This window comes from Folsomia candida, unplaced genomic scaffold, assembly GCF_002217175.1.
Source record: "Folsomia candida strain VU population unplaced genomic scaffold, ASM221717v1 Fcan01_Sc041, whole genome shotgun sequence".
Lineage (NCBI taxonomy): Eukaryota > Metazoa > Arthropoda > Collembola > Entomobryomorpha > Isotomidae > Folsomia > Folsomia candida.
In genome coordinates this window covers 61,320-73,714 of record NW_019091233.1, presented here as the reverse complement: position 1 = coordinate 73,714, position 12,395 = coordinate 61,320, and the positions used below count along the sequence as shown (strand labels likewise).

General features: G+C 45.7%; 1 protein-coding gene across 1 annotated transcript; it reads right to left on the bottom strand.

Annotated features, from left to right (window-relative positions):
- Positions 1-9,587, bottom strand: LOC110861366 (myosin heavy chain, muscle-like). Its single transcript, XM_022110470.2, is given in 23 exon segments — positions 1-376; positions 444-884; positions 947-1,587; positions 1,662-1,689; positions 1,747-2,122; positions 2,204-2,270; positions 2,338-2,792; positions 2,858-4,081; positions 4,158-4,283; positions 4,343-4,474; positions 4,537-4,742; positions 5,153-5,205; positions 5,314-5,520; positions 5,586-5,805; positions 5,870-6,261; positions 6,320-6,631; positions 6,695-6,758; positions 6,837-6,946; positions 6,949-7,210; positions 8,761-8,904; positions 8,979-9,116; positions 9,195-9,319; positions 9,557-9,587. Coding segments are annotated over 22 exon segments (5,820 nt in total). The 5' UTR covers positions 9,264-9,319; positions 9,557-9,587; the 3' UTR covers positions 1-223.
- Positions 9,588-12,395: the final 2,808 nt, after the last annotated feature.

Below are 12,395 nucleotides of genomic sequence, written 5' to 3'. Positions count from 1 at the left end.
GAAAATGAAAGTCTCCACCGGTTCTATGATTTGCGGGTTTATTTAATTACTCTACTTTTGCACAGCACCAACGATCAGATCAGTGGACAAGTGTCAAAAAAGGCGGGAAAAATGACAACAGACGTCAAGAAATGTATAGGATAAATAAGAGGCCGAGGCGACACTCCGTGAAGGGAAAGAGGTAAAAGAAACTACGAAATCAATAGAGCATAGGTGACCCCAATTATTGCTGAGCGGCAAGACGGGCCATGGATCCGGCTCGTCGCCCACGAAGCTTGGTGAGAGCGCCCGAATTGACTTCGGCTCGCTCTTCGGCATCCTCCAAGTCCGTTTGGGCCTTTCTGTATTTGGCAAGGTTGAGGGCGGCAATCTCCTCCTGTGAGTAAAGGAATGATTAGTTTAGAAATAAATTAATGGTACCTTATTGAATAAGACAGCCTTACTGCCTCTTCAATCTGCCTCTTGAACGTCTTAATTTTCTGTTGCAGCGCGTCTACAAGGTCTTGCATGCGCTCATGATTCTTGCGGTCTTCGTCAGCCTGGAAACTCATTTCTTTGATACGGCGTTCATTTTTGCGACTAGACTTCTGCGCTTCGGCATGTCGTCGTTGTTCACCATCAAGTTCGCCTTCGGCTTGTCGGATACGTTCTTCCAACTTGGCGATGGCCTTCTTTCCACCCTTAAGGGCTAAAGCTTCGGCCTCATTCAACCGGTTCTGGAGGTCCTTAGCTTGGAGCTCAAGCTGTTTGCGGAGCTTCTCTTGGCCATGGGCGTGCTCCTGTTCGGCCCGGAGTTCGTCGGCGAGGCGGGCAGCATCAATCATGGCTTTCTTTGCCTTCTCGTCAGACATCTTGGCTTCGTTGAGAATCTCCTCCAAGTCGGTCTGAAATATTTGAAAGTGTTAAAACAGTGAGTTTTTTTGCCAACTGTGAATTGCCTTCTTACATGAAGAGTTCCTAGCTCGCTTTCCAACTTCCTCCTGGCACTGGCCAGACTAGCAGCTTGACTGTCAAGATTGCTAATTTCTTCATTAGCGTCCGTCAGTTCCTGCTCAGCGCTACGTCGGGCATGGTCCGCCTGTTCAAGAAGGTTTCGAGAATTCTCCAATTCATTGAACAGTGCGTTTGATCGCCGCTCCGCACTTCCCAGGGCCTCTCTCGCCTCATCCCGCATCCTTTGTTCCTCCTCAAGCGTCATCTGCGTATCCTTCAGGGTCTGTTGGTACCGCTTGATATTCTTTTGCGCCTCCTGAGCCGCTTTGGAAGCTTGGTCAAGTCCAATCTCCAGCTCGTTGATGTCGGTTTCCAATTTCTTTTTTTGTCTGAGGGCCTCAGCCTTGGCCTTGGCTTCGGCTTCAAGACTGGATTGGAGCGAGTCAAGGGCACGCATATGGTTCTTGCGCGTATTCTCGAATTCGTCCTCTTTCTCTTGAATGCGGCGGTCGATTTCTTGTCGAACAGTGGAAAGCTCGAGTTGTCCACGGAGAAGTTTGCTTTCCTCTTGTTCGAGAGCTGACTCCGCTTCTTCACAAGCGGCTTGGAGTTCATCCTTCTCAACTTCGAGACGTCGGCGAGCTTTGTCCAATTCTAAACGGAAGAAATATAAAATTCCAATAAGTTTAACCTGCTCTACCTTCAGTTTTGATTATAATTAAGCATACCGTGAATCGCGCGTCCTCCGTCTCCAATCTGTGAATCATACCGTTTAATGAGTAATTTCGCAGTAAATTGTGTCAAACTTTTTACCTGATCCATGAGGTCCTTAATCTCCTCGACAAGGCTCTTATTCTCCCTTCGGACTGAGTCCAACTGTTCGTGACTCTCATCATACACAGATCTCAGACGGAAGAGTTCCGTTGAATAGTTCCTACATTCCTTTTGAGAATTGTCCAATTCGCCAGCCAATTCGTCGACACGTGTCTTCCATTCCGCAACCGATTTGTCGAAAGCCTTTGCCCGCTTCTCCATCGCGCTGGCCATGCTCTTTGACCGCTCGACTTCCAGCTGCATATCTTCCAGCTCGGTTGAGAGGCGCTGCTTGCTTTTATCCAAGCCCATCACTTTCTGGTTCATTGACTCAATTGCTTCTTCAGATTCCGAGAGACGAGCTTGCAATTTGCGCCTGGAGAAGGACCAGAATAATTTTGCAATTTAGTATTGTTTTTTGCAACACAAGTTTTGCACATTTAGGAAACCTTCTTACTTGGTTTCCTCCAACTCCTCAGCTCGAGCAACTCTTTCAGACTCAAACTTTGCACGCCAAAGTTGCGCTAAAATAGGAATTGAATGGTCAGTTATAATATTTATGTATACTAGTTATCTAAATTAAGTTTCTACCTTCCGCATTGCCCTTAGCCAACTGCCTCACAAGGTCGGCCTTCCCTTGTCCTTCGCCATCCAACTGTTCCCTCAGCCCATCCTGGTCATGCTCCACCGTCCTGAACTTGGCCAAGAGAACCGCCCTCTCCCGACTTTCTTCATCCGCCACCCGCTTAATATCCTCGAGCTGTTGAGCTAGAGAGATTTTGAGTTTGTTAAGGGTAGAAATTTGTGTGTCAGCGTCCTCCAATTGGCGGGAAAGTTCTGAATTCTCAATAGCCAGTTTCTTCTTGGATCCCTCCATTTCCTCAAAGGTTCGGGCAGCCTCCTCATATTTTGTCTGGATATCTCCCAGCTGCGCTTGCCATTGCTTATTAAGTTTTTCCTGACCAGCTTTCTCATTGCCGACTCGGTCCATGGCCGAACGAATGTCGTTCAATTCAGAGGACATGGATTGACGGTCCTTTTCGGCCCTGAGTGTTGCAAATTAATGTATTTGTCTGCAACAAACTGTGCACCTATTATAAGCAGATCTTACCTAGCCTTTAGCTTGTTTAAAGTATCAATTTGCTCTCCCATCTCAGCAACGGCGTCATTATGCTTCTTCCTTACACCCGCCATGGCAGCCTCGTGGTGAATGTTGGCCTCCTCGACGTCGTTCCGCAACTTGGTAAGCTCACTTTCCCTCTTTCTGTTCAACTCGATCTGTGCCGCAGTAGCACCTCCAGCTTCATATAAGCGTTCCGTGAGCTCTTCCAAGTCTCGGGCGAGATCGGCTCGTTGTTTCTCAGCCTTGGCGCGGGCTTGACGCTCAGACTCAAGCTCCTCTTCCAACTCTTCAATTCTTCCTTGAAGTTCCTTAATCTGTTTTTGGAGCTTGCAAACAACACTCTGCTCGTCCTCTAGCTTCGCGGTCAAGGCTTGAACCTCCTTATCCTTGCGCTGAATACATTGTTCCAGCTCACGCTTGTTTCGTTCAAGATCGTGGACAGATTCCTGGGTCAACTTAAGATCTCCTTCAACCTTCCTTTTAGTTTTTTCAAAATCGGCCCTCATCTTCTTCTCCCGATCGAGATTTTCCTCCAGTTCATTCAGGGTTTGTTCCAGTTTGGACTTGACCTTGTTGAGATGGTTCACCCTGTCCTCGGCACCTTGCAGCTCTTCCCCAGTCTTTGAAGTGAGCTCCTGCATGTGCTTCTTCTCCTTGTTGAGCTTATTGATCAGATCGTCTTGGCGAGAGATTTCGTCATTGAGAGTCCTCATCTGGTGGTCCCGCGTGTTCTTGTCCCCTTCCACCTTGTTCACAGCTATGGCCAAATCTTCAAAATCCTTCCGCATGCCGAGGACTTCCTGCTCCATCCTTTTCTTTTCTTGGGCAAGTTTTGCACGAGCCTCCTCCTCACGGACGAGTTTTTCCTGGGCGTCCTTAATTTGCCTTTCTAAATCCTCCTTCTGGGTCTGCATCTTTGTGAGACGAACACCGTAGTCGCCGCCTTTCCCGCGCTCGGCTTCAAGCGTCTTTTGAACTTCGTCTCGCTCAGCGGCCGCCTTGGCTTCACGCTCGATGGCTTCAGCCCTCAGTTTTTGTTCGTTTTTAACATGAGCTTCGAGCTTCTCAGCTTTCTCTTCAAGCTTATTGAGCTCGTCACCGATTTTGGAGGCAGCAATCATGGGTTTGAGCTTTAGCATTACGTCGAACCACGGCCATTTCTTCATTTTCACGTAAGTCCTCAAGTTTCTCTGGACGACTTGGAGAGCAATACTGAAACCAAAAAAAATACATAGTTAAATAAACCCTTTTAATCATTTGACTATCCTTGCACAAATTTTAAATGTACCGCTGCTCCTGGAGGCGCTTGAATTCCTTCAGCTGTAGGAATGTTCGGATTCTACTTTGCATCCATGTGATGACTTGGCCGACCTTTTCGTCACGCACCTCCTCCAGAAAACCCAAAGTTCCGGCACTATCAAATAAATAAGGCTCAATTATTTAAATTCCATGTGCGGGAAATATGTAACTAACCGGAAGAAGACTTTAGTGTGCCCAACCCGGTATCGGTCAGGATCCAGTTTGATTGCATCAAAACAAGCAATAGCCATCTTTTTGTCATCTGACCCTGCCGCCTTCATCGCTTCCGCCGCTAAGATGACATACCTAAAACAATGTCTAGGGTAGGAGAGTGTGCTGAAAATTTTTTTCTCTCGTGATGGGCTCACCTGTGCATGAAATCCGGGTAATTGGTCCTGTTGGGGAATCCCTTTCGGCAAATACGGATTCCTTCAAGTACACCATTACAGGTCAGCTGGTGCATGACCAAGTGAGCGTCCACGAGTCCCGGTGTCTTGACCTCGTTCGGCACAATACATCGGATGAAATGGGGATGTGTCGCTTTCAAAGTGGTCATCAAATTGTTCAGTTGCTCCTGAATGGAGGGGTGAATTTCATTTTAGAATTTGAACAAAAAAAACATATTTTCACTTTCAGGGGAACACGTTCAGTCAGAGCAAGTCAGGTTTTTTTTTTTCGTGCTGCAATCATCCATCAAGTGAAATCGGGTTCAAACAATGCAGGGATAGTTTACAGACACTTGACGGATGCGAATTGTCTCCACGTTTAAAACGAGTATTTGAAACAGTAACGTTGTGGATTGAATATAGGGTGATAGTAGGATGGTCAGTTACTGTGCACTGCAGTTGTGCGTGCACAGACAATATTTTACAGGTTTGCCAACTTTAGAGGGAAAATAAATCCAGTACCCGTATAAGGGCAATATTTGGGTAGGGCTAGAAAATTCAAAAGGTGGCACCCGATTTAACACATAATGGAATTAACTCTGTACGACGAAGATACACTGCTCATTCCACCACCCTTCTTTTTGCCTCCACCTAATGAAGGAGTTGATTAAAGGAAAACATTGCATAATGGGCAGTACATCAAATCAATTGTAAATTTTGACAAATTTCCTACTTTTTAAGTGAACCGTTCTCATTTACCTTTTCCGCCACCGGCATCCTTGCTAACTTCGGCGGATTGCCCCGGGTTGTCAAGATACAAGTAAACTACCAAATCGTTGCTTCCCTTTTTCCATTGATCGACCACAGAGTCGTTCAAGGGATCCTTGTTCTTCTCCAACCATCCAGCAATGTTGTACGCCACATTGCCCGCGTAATGACCAACAGTGAAATGTGCTTCTTTTTGTCCTGTGTATTCACAAAGTTTTTGAAATTTGGTAACGACGTAATGGGCGTAGATTTGCGTACCTAACCGGGCTTTGGGGGTTTGGGCTTCATTAAGCAGTTATACTTTCCCAGCAAATTGGCCTTCAACATGTCTTCAAAGGATTTATCGGTGGATTTGGGGAACATGGTCTGCTCTTCCAGAATGGCAAAGATCCCCATAGGTTTCTCAAAGAGTTCGATACAAGCTTGCAAATCCATCCCGAAGTCCTCAAAAATCCAATCAAGACCTTCCTTCTTGTATTCTTCCTACAGTTCCAAAATTAGTTCAGGACGGTTAACTGGAATAAATAAATAACGAGATATTTCTCACCTGTTCCAGGACGAACATGTGATGGTTGAAGAATTGTTGCAGTTTCTCGTTCGTAAAGTTGATACAGAGCTGATCGAAACCGTTCTCGTCGAAAATCTCGAACCCGGCAATGTCCAACACTCCCGAAAACGATTGTCGTTTCTGTTTTGTGTCCAACGTGTCGTTACACTTTTTCACGAGCCATTTGAACATCCTGTCGAAAATGGATTTCGCCATGGCCCCCAAAGTGTAGGAGCACTGGTTCACATTCATTCCCTTGGTCACGAACTCGGTTCCGACCTTGATGCGTGGCTTGCAAATGTTTGTGTACATCTGTTCCCCATCCACACCGAGCAATTTGGCGCAGTTGGTTCCATCAACGAGACCGTCCGGCTCGGCTTGCTCTTCCCGACCTGAGTAGTAAGTTCAATATTATTAATGAGCTACTATTTCGAGAAAATAAATAAACACCTTTCTGCTCAAACTTCATCTCTCCCATGTGCATGACGGCTGCCGTGACCTTGTAGCAGTCTTCCCGCTCCGTTTTGGTGAAGAGGAGGATTTCGAAGGCTTCATGGGTGGCGTGCATTTCTTCATTGTCGTCGATACTGGGCACGGTAATTTTTCCTTGGGAGACGTAATGGTAGTAGTAGATGTCGTCGCCGAGCAAGCACATGTCTTTAATCCCGAGCTCTTTAGCCGCCGTTCCCATCACCTGATAAAAGATGTGGTAGCATCGCTCCAGCGGCATTTGGGAGATGACACGAGCCTTCTCCAGCAGATCTAGGAAGAGGACGGATACAGTTGGATTAAAATTTCTCGGAGGGCAAAATTATTACTACGTACAAGACTCGATATCAGCACCAGCCAATTTTCCCGTTGGTCCAAAATGGATGCGGATGAATTTACCCTAATAAATTTACCATCATCAATTTCCAATATTATGAATATCTTGCAATCCTAAATATATTTCTGAAATTCCACTCACGAATCGCGACGAATTGTCATTCCTGGTAGTCTTGGCATTTCCGAAAGACTCGAGGACGGGATTAGTTTGGACGATCTGATCCTCAAGGGAAACCTTCTTCGTTTCAGAGCTTTAGATGAGGCACCCACGTTGGCAAAGTAAGCGATAACTTTCTTTGTGTTTTCCGTCTTTCCAGCCCCGGACTCTCCAGTGATTAGGATGGATTGATTTTCGTGGTCCTGAATCATGTTTTGGTAGGCACCCTCCGCAATGGCGAAGATGTGGGGAGGGCACTCGTTACGCCGCTTGTTGGTGTAGATTTTCATGGCCCGGACCGTGTAGATTGGGTAACGGACATAGGGGTTAACGGCGATGCAGAAGAGGCCGGAGTAGGTCTGAATAAATTTGGAAAAAACACCAATTAGAATAATTCATCATCACAAATAATAATAGTTTATAATAATAATATATTAAGCACTAAAGCTTCGTGAACGACCACATTCTTGGTTGCCCCAAAACAGTGTCAGAACGACCATATTTATCACCCATAAGCAGCTGGGGCGATTGAGTTAAGTTTGTTAATTATTTACCCTTACTTATACTTAAGAGTAAATAATTGATAACAATTTAATCGGGCGTGGTCGCAATATCATAATTTCTATTCAACTAGGCTCCCCTTCCTGAGAAGAAACATGTCTTACTTTTCTCGAAAATTAGCAAAACCGCTGAGGGTCACACTCACTAGGGGAGTGGTCGAAATTTCGAAATTGTAATTAAATTTGCCTTGATTTCTGACAAGAAATATGTATGATTTGTCATAGTTTGCTTGAAAACGGGCAAAAGCGTCGATGGCCACACCCACAATGGGTGGGGTTTTAGATGACTTTTAACAACACTTGAAAATGTCTTGCTCCGCTGGTTAAAAATTGGTGCAGCATGCCGTATTTCGCATTAGAAATAGGAAAAGCGCCGAAACCCACACCCCCAACACGTGGGGGAGGTGTAATGTGTGGCGACATGATAGGTAAATTGTGGATTGTTTATTTGAAGCGATAAGTATTTACCAATGTTCTGAGTTTAAGAAGATTTCCATTATAGTTCATAGTGGGTGTGGTTGGAGGTCACTGATGTCAACGAGGTTGGGTTGCCCGTCTCAATAGCTTTCTAACCACACCCCACTCGATGGGGTAAAAAATAAACAAAAAAATGCCGATCTTGGGGGGGTGTGATTCCCGGTAGGTGTGGCTGGGGACCATTTTAATTACTGTCAGCGGGGCTGGTTGGTCTATCTTAAGAGCTTTAAAACGCCACCCCACTCGATGGGGTGACGCTCCCAGACGCGAACTTAGATTTTGAGGGGGTGTGGTGCCGAGGGGGTGTGGCGTAGGTCATTTGGTTGTGCCGGGGTGTACGCCAAATACCCTAGGCTTTCTAATGAGCCCTCAACCATGACCGTGTGACCTCCGGTTCAAAAGTTATAGTTCACAAGACGCAGGTTTTTCCTACTCTTAAAGCCTCGGTAACAGTAAACTATGCGGGCCCAACGAGGGGGTTGGATTAGCTAGTTATTATTATTATGCAATATTCCTCACTACTGAATCATTAATTGAAACGGTTAATTTTCCGAAACTCATTTTGATCATGATTTGCATAACTATTGTACTATGACTTGGTTTCTTATGCCATTTCCTCATCCTTCTCTTCTCATCAGCCAAACAAAATTGAGCCGTGGCCAAAACCAAACCAACCTACTTTCATTGATTGAGTTCAATCCTGTCCTAATTATTTCATATCCTGACTTCAGTTAAATCCTATCAACCCGGGTAGGGAATGCCCTGGGCTCATTTTCCTCGATGGAACGGGATAAAAAACCCAAACAATTTATCCTTAATTTGGGGAGACGAGGATAATAATTTCTCCTCAAATCTCCCCAACTCTCACGTACATAAATCAGCTTGGCTTGATACCGGTTCTTCAAATTCCAAAGGACGGATGCGTCATTCAAAAAGGTTAGGTTGGACATGTCCTCGCATTTCTCGTACTTTGGGGGGTTCACCTGACCTACTAGGTCCTTCTTGAATTTCTTCTCCTATCATTTGCAAAAATATAAATGATGATGATGATATAAATAAAAAATATCAACTATTTCGCAACAAATGTTACCTCTGACCCAGTCCAAACCATGACAAAGTCTCCCTCAGTACTGCGAATATCTCCTCTCGTGTAACAATCCGCCGGATCGGGGACCCAGCAGGACGTTTTGGCATCGTAAGGGACCGACTCGTCCTTCATTCTCATTTCCTGTTAAAGAGAAAGTTTTTAAATTGGCTAGAATTGTATTTATTTATTTCATAATTAAATTATCAGTTAATTAATTACCATAGAAATAAAAAGAAATTCGGAGGGATCGGGCTCCTGCCCGATCGCAAATTTCTTCTCAACAACCATTTTGCTCGACTTCTCGCTGAACTGGAGCTGCGGAACTTTTCTTTTGCCGTGGACAACTGCTGCAAAAATTCAATAATTAAAACACATTGTGGAATTTTACTCAATTATGTAAATGTAAATTTGCGCAGCAAAATATATTTTGAGAAACCAAACTAGATTACAAAATTAGGATGGGAGAACACGATCACGTAAAAAGGAGAGTAAATTATTATTTTAAATTTCTGCAGAAACTAAAAAAAACAATCCTGCAGAAATTTAGAAAAATTGGAAGGAGAAGAAGAGTGGAATCAAACCTTCGGGCTGAAGCTGACCTGCAGACTGGGCTCGTAGAATTAGCTACTGCATGGAATGATAAGATTGATCCGGGTTTTGGCCTGGGTCGGTTTTCTTACAGTTAATCTGAGTTAAAATTAACTCTTCCCGAATAAAAATCCCGAGTTTAATTTGACTATGGAGCTTTGTTCTTTAATTAGCTCGAAGCACAATAAAATCTTGATCTGGAACTGATAACTATGAACGCGGTGCATGTATGGAGAAAATGTCTCATTCGTTTCCACTTTGAGCACATCTTCTACATAAGGGGAACTCGCATCCGACCATGTCATAGGGAACTAAAAGTCTGTACATATACTCAAGTAAAACTGGGTAACTTAATGAGAGTGAGAATGAATAAAAGTTGTAAAGTGCTCTAATGAGTCTCCAATTAATTATATTTAGATTAGAGTTTATATAAAGACATACTTATTTCCATCAAATATCTTTCCACATTAAACTCACATTTAAATTCATTAAATTGTACAAATCTGTGCTTGAATTTTGTGGATGTGCATCCAACTTTGCACACGAGTAGACATTTACTAGTTTTATATTCAGAAAGCAATGCGTACTGAATATACACAAAATCCATAACTGAGGAGAACAGAGGTCACAAAAAGATGTAATTTTCAAATTATGGCATGCTACTGCCTTGAGGCTAAAATTGGCAGAGAGGATAAGTCTCAATTCAAGTAGAGCTGTCCTTTCTTCCAAAGGGAGATAAATTGTAGTCATTATGTTTTTCTATTATGGCAGCTAAAATATTTTAAATCGTGGCTATAATCTTTGGGTTTTCAAGGTAGTAAGTCGTGGCGTAATATTGACGAGACAAGGAATGTGATTGTCTTTCACGCAATATCCGCCTTTTGTGCCATCTTTTGTGCAATCTTTACCTCATTTGATGATAATTTTGATTTTCTCCAGATTTTTTTAATTTATCTACAATTTTATATTGATTATTTTATATTTTTGGTTGCCATGGTTACGATGGTTTCATTCGTAATCGAGAGAGGGCGCTCGAGGAGAGCACACATCATCTGCTTCTCCTCCATTTATAATATTTTGAAATTTTAAAAAAATCTGACGACCAGGGTCACCCCCATTTTAAAATTTTCACCGAGCTAGTCCCTTTAGGCCCCTAGTGGGTAGTGAAGTGTCTTTCGTCGCCGGGAACCACACCCGGGATTTTTCGGCAATTTTTTTTGTGTGCCCGTACTTCCCAACACGGATCACGTCGCCCCGACCCCCTTCGCAACGGTTGCTAAGGCCCTTTTTCTTCCGTTTCTGGTGGTTTTTCGACCTGTGCTGACCGGGAAGGACCACCCACGATTCAAATCGTGTAGAGGGGAGGTCCCTGCGCCCCCAGAAGCGGCACGGAGGTTGAGTGACCGTTTTCTCATGGGGCTGGCCTCTCTCAAGCATTTTTAATGCCTAAATCAGGCGAGATATTTAAAAAATTTCAAATCTTTTCGTTTTTGCTCAATTGGCTGGGAACTATCGGGATTCTATTAATTGTTTTTTGTTTCCTTGAGTGGGACTAATTGGTCCCTCTGCGCGCTCAAGGCCCCTCGCAGCCATGTCCACGACGCAACACAACGCAGATCTCCCTTCGTCGCAGCCGCCGCGGGACGACTCCTCACCTGCACCACGTCCACGCGGCCGACCGCGAAAATCTATCTTCAGTCTGGCTCTCTCCGCCGTTGGACTGGGCGGAGAAGAGCCTTCTTCGAGCGATGGGGCGACACCGGCCCCAATTTCCGACGTCGAACCCCCTTCCACTTCAAACTCGTCACTTAGCGTCCCCCGTCCCTGCCGATCGTCTGTCGCGCCCACTTCTCCTGGTGTTACCAAAAACGACACCTACGCGGCCGCCCGGGAATGGGTCCGCACGTCCTTCGTGGGTGTCGACCCCAACACCCAACCTCAAGTACGGCTGAAGAAGGCGGACGTTTTCACCCGCTACTCAGTTTTTGTTGCTCAGAGTGGAGAGGGTGGAGTTACCGAGGCCACCCTCGGCAAATATATTAAACAATTGTTCTCCGACTCCACGACCCGTCGCGTTGGAGCCAGAGGAGTGTCCCACTATTGCTACGAGGGCATCCAGTGGGCGGATGCACCTCCAGCTTTGCCTCAACAACAACAACAGAGTCCCGCGAGGTGCGAGGAGACCTGTGGCGCAGTGTCTCACCAAGATTCTGGAGCAAGTTACAGAGTCAGGCGACGAAGAAAGTTGGGGAAAGCTGCTCCTTTTCCCTTATGCGACTCTCCCCGTTCCCCAGAAGGAGGATCGCGTCAAGAACTTGACTACTTGGGTTAAAAATAATACAGCCGGATGGGATGCCGGCTTCTCAATCCCTCGCGCCCTCCCACCGCGCCCACCTTCCCACAAACCTCCACTAGACATGACGGCGAAGAAAGTGGAGGCGAAACTCGCCGACGGCGACATCAAGGGAGCAATCCGCCTCGCCTGCTCCGACGACACCATCGCACCGTCCAACGACGAAACCCTCGCCGCGTTGCTCGCCAAACACCCGGCTCACCCTGTGTCAATCAATCTCCCACCAGCACTTGAGGACCCGGTCATTGCCCCAGTGCTGGACGAAGAATTGGGCAAGGCTATTTCCTCGTTTCCGCCAGGGTCGGCCGGGGGTCTAGACGGGATGAGACCCCAGATCTTGAAGGACCTTTTGGGGTGTGTTCAGGGGGAGGAGGGCGACCAACTCGCTGAAGCGATGCGGGCTTTCCTCAACAAGATTCTCGCCGGTGGAGTCCCTTCAACGTTTTGCCCCTTCTTTTATGGAGCGTCTCTCACGGCGT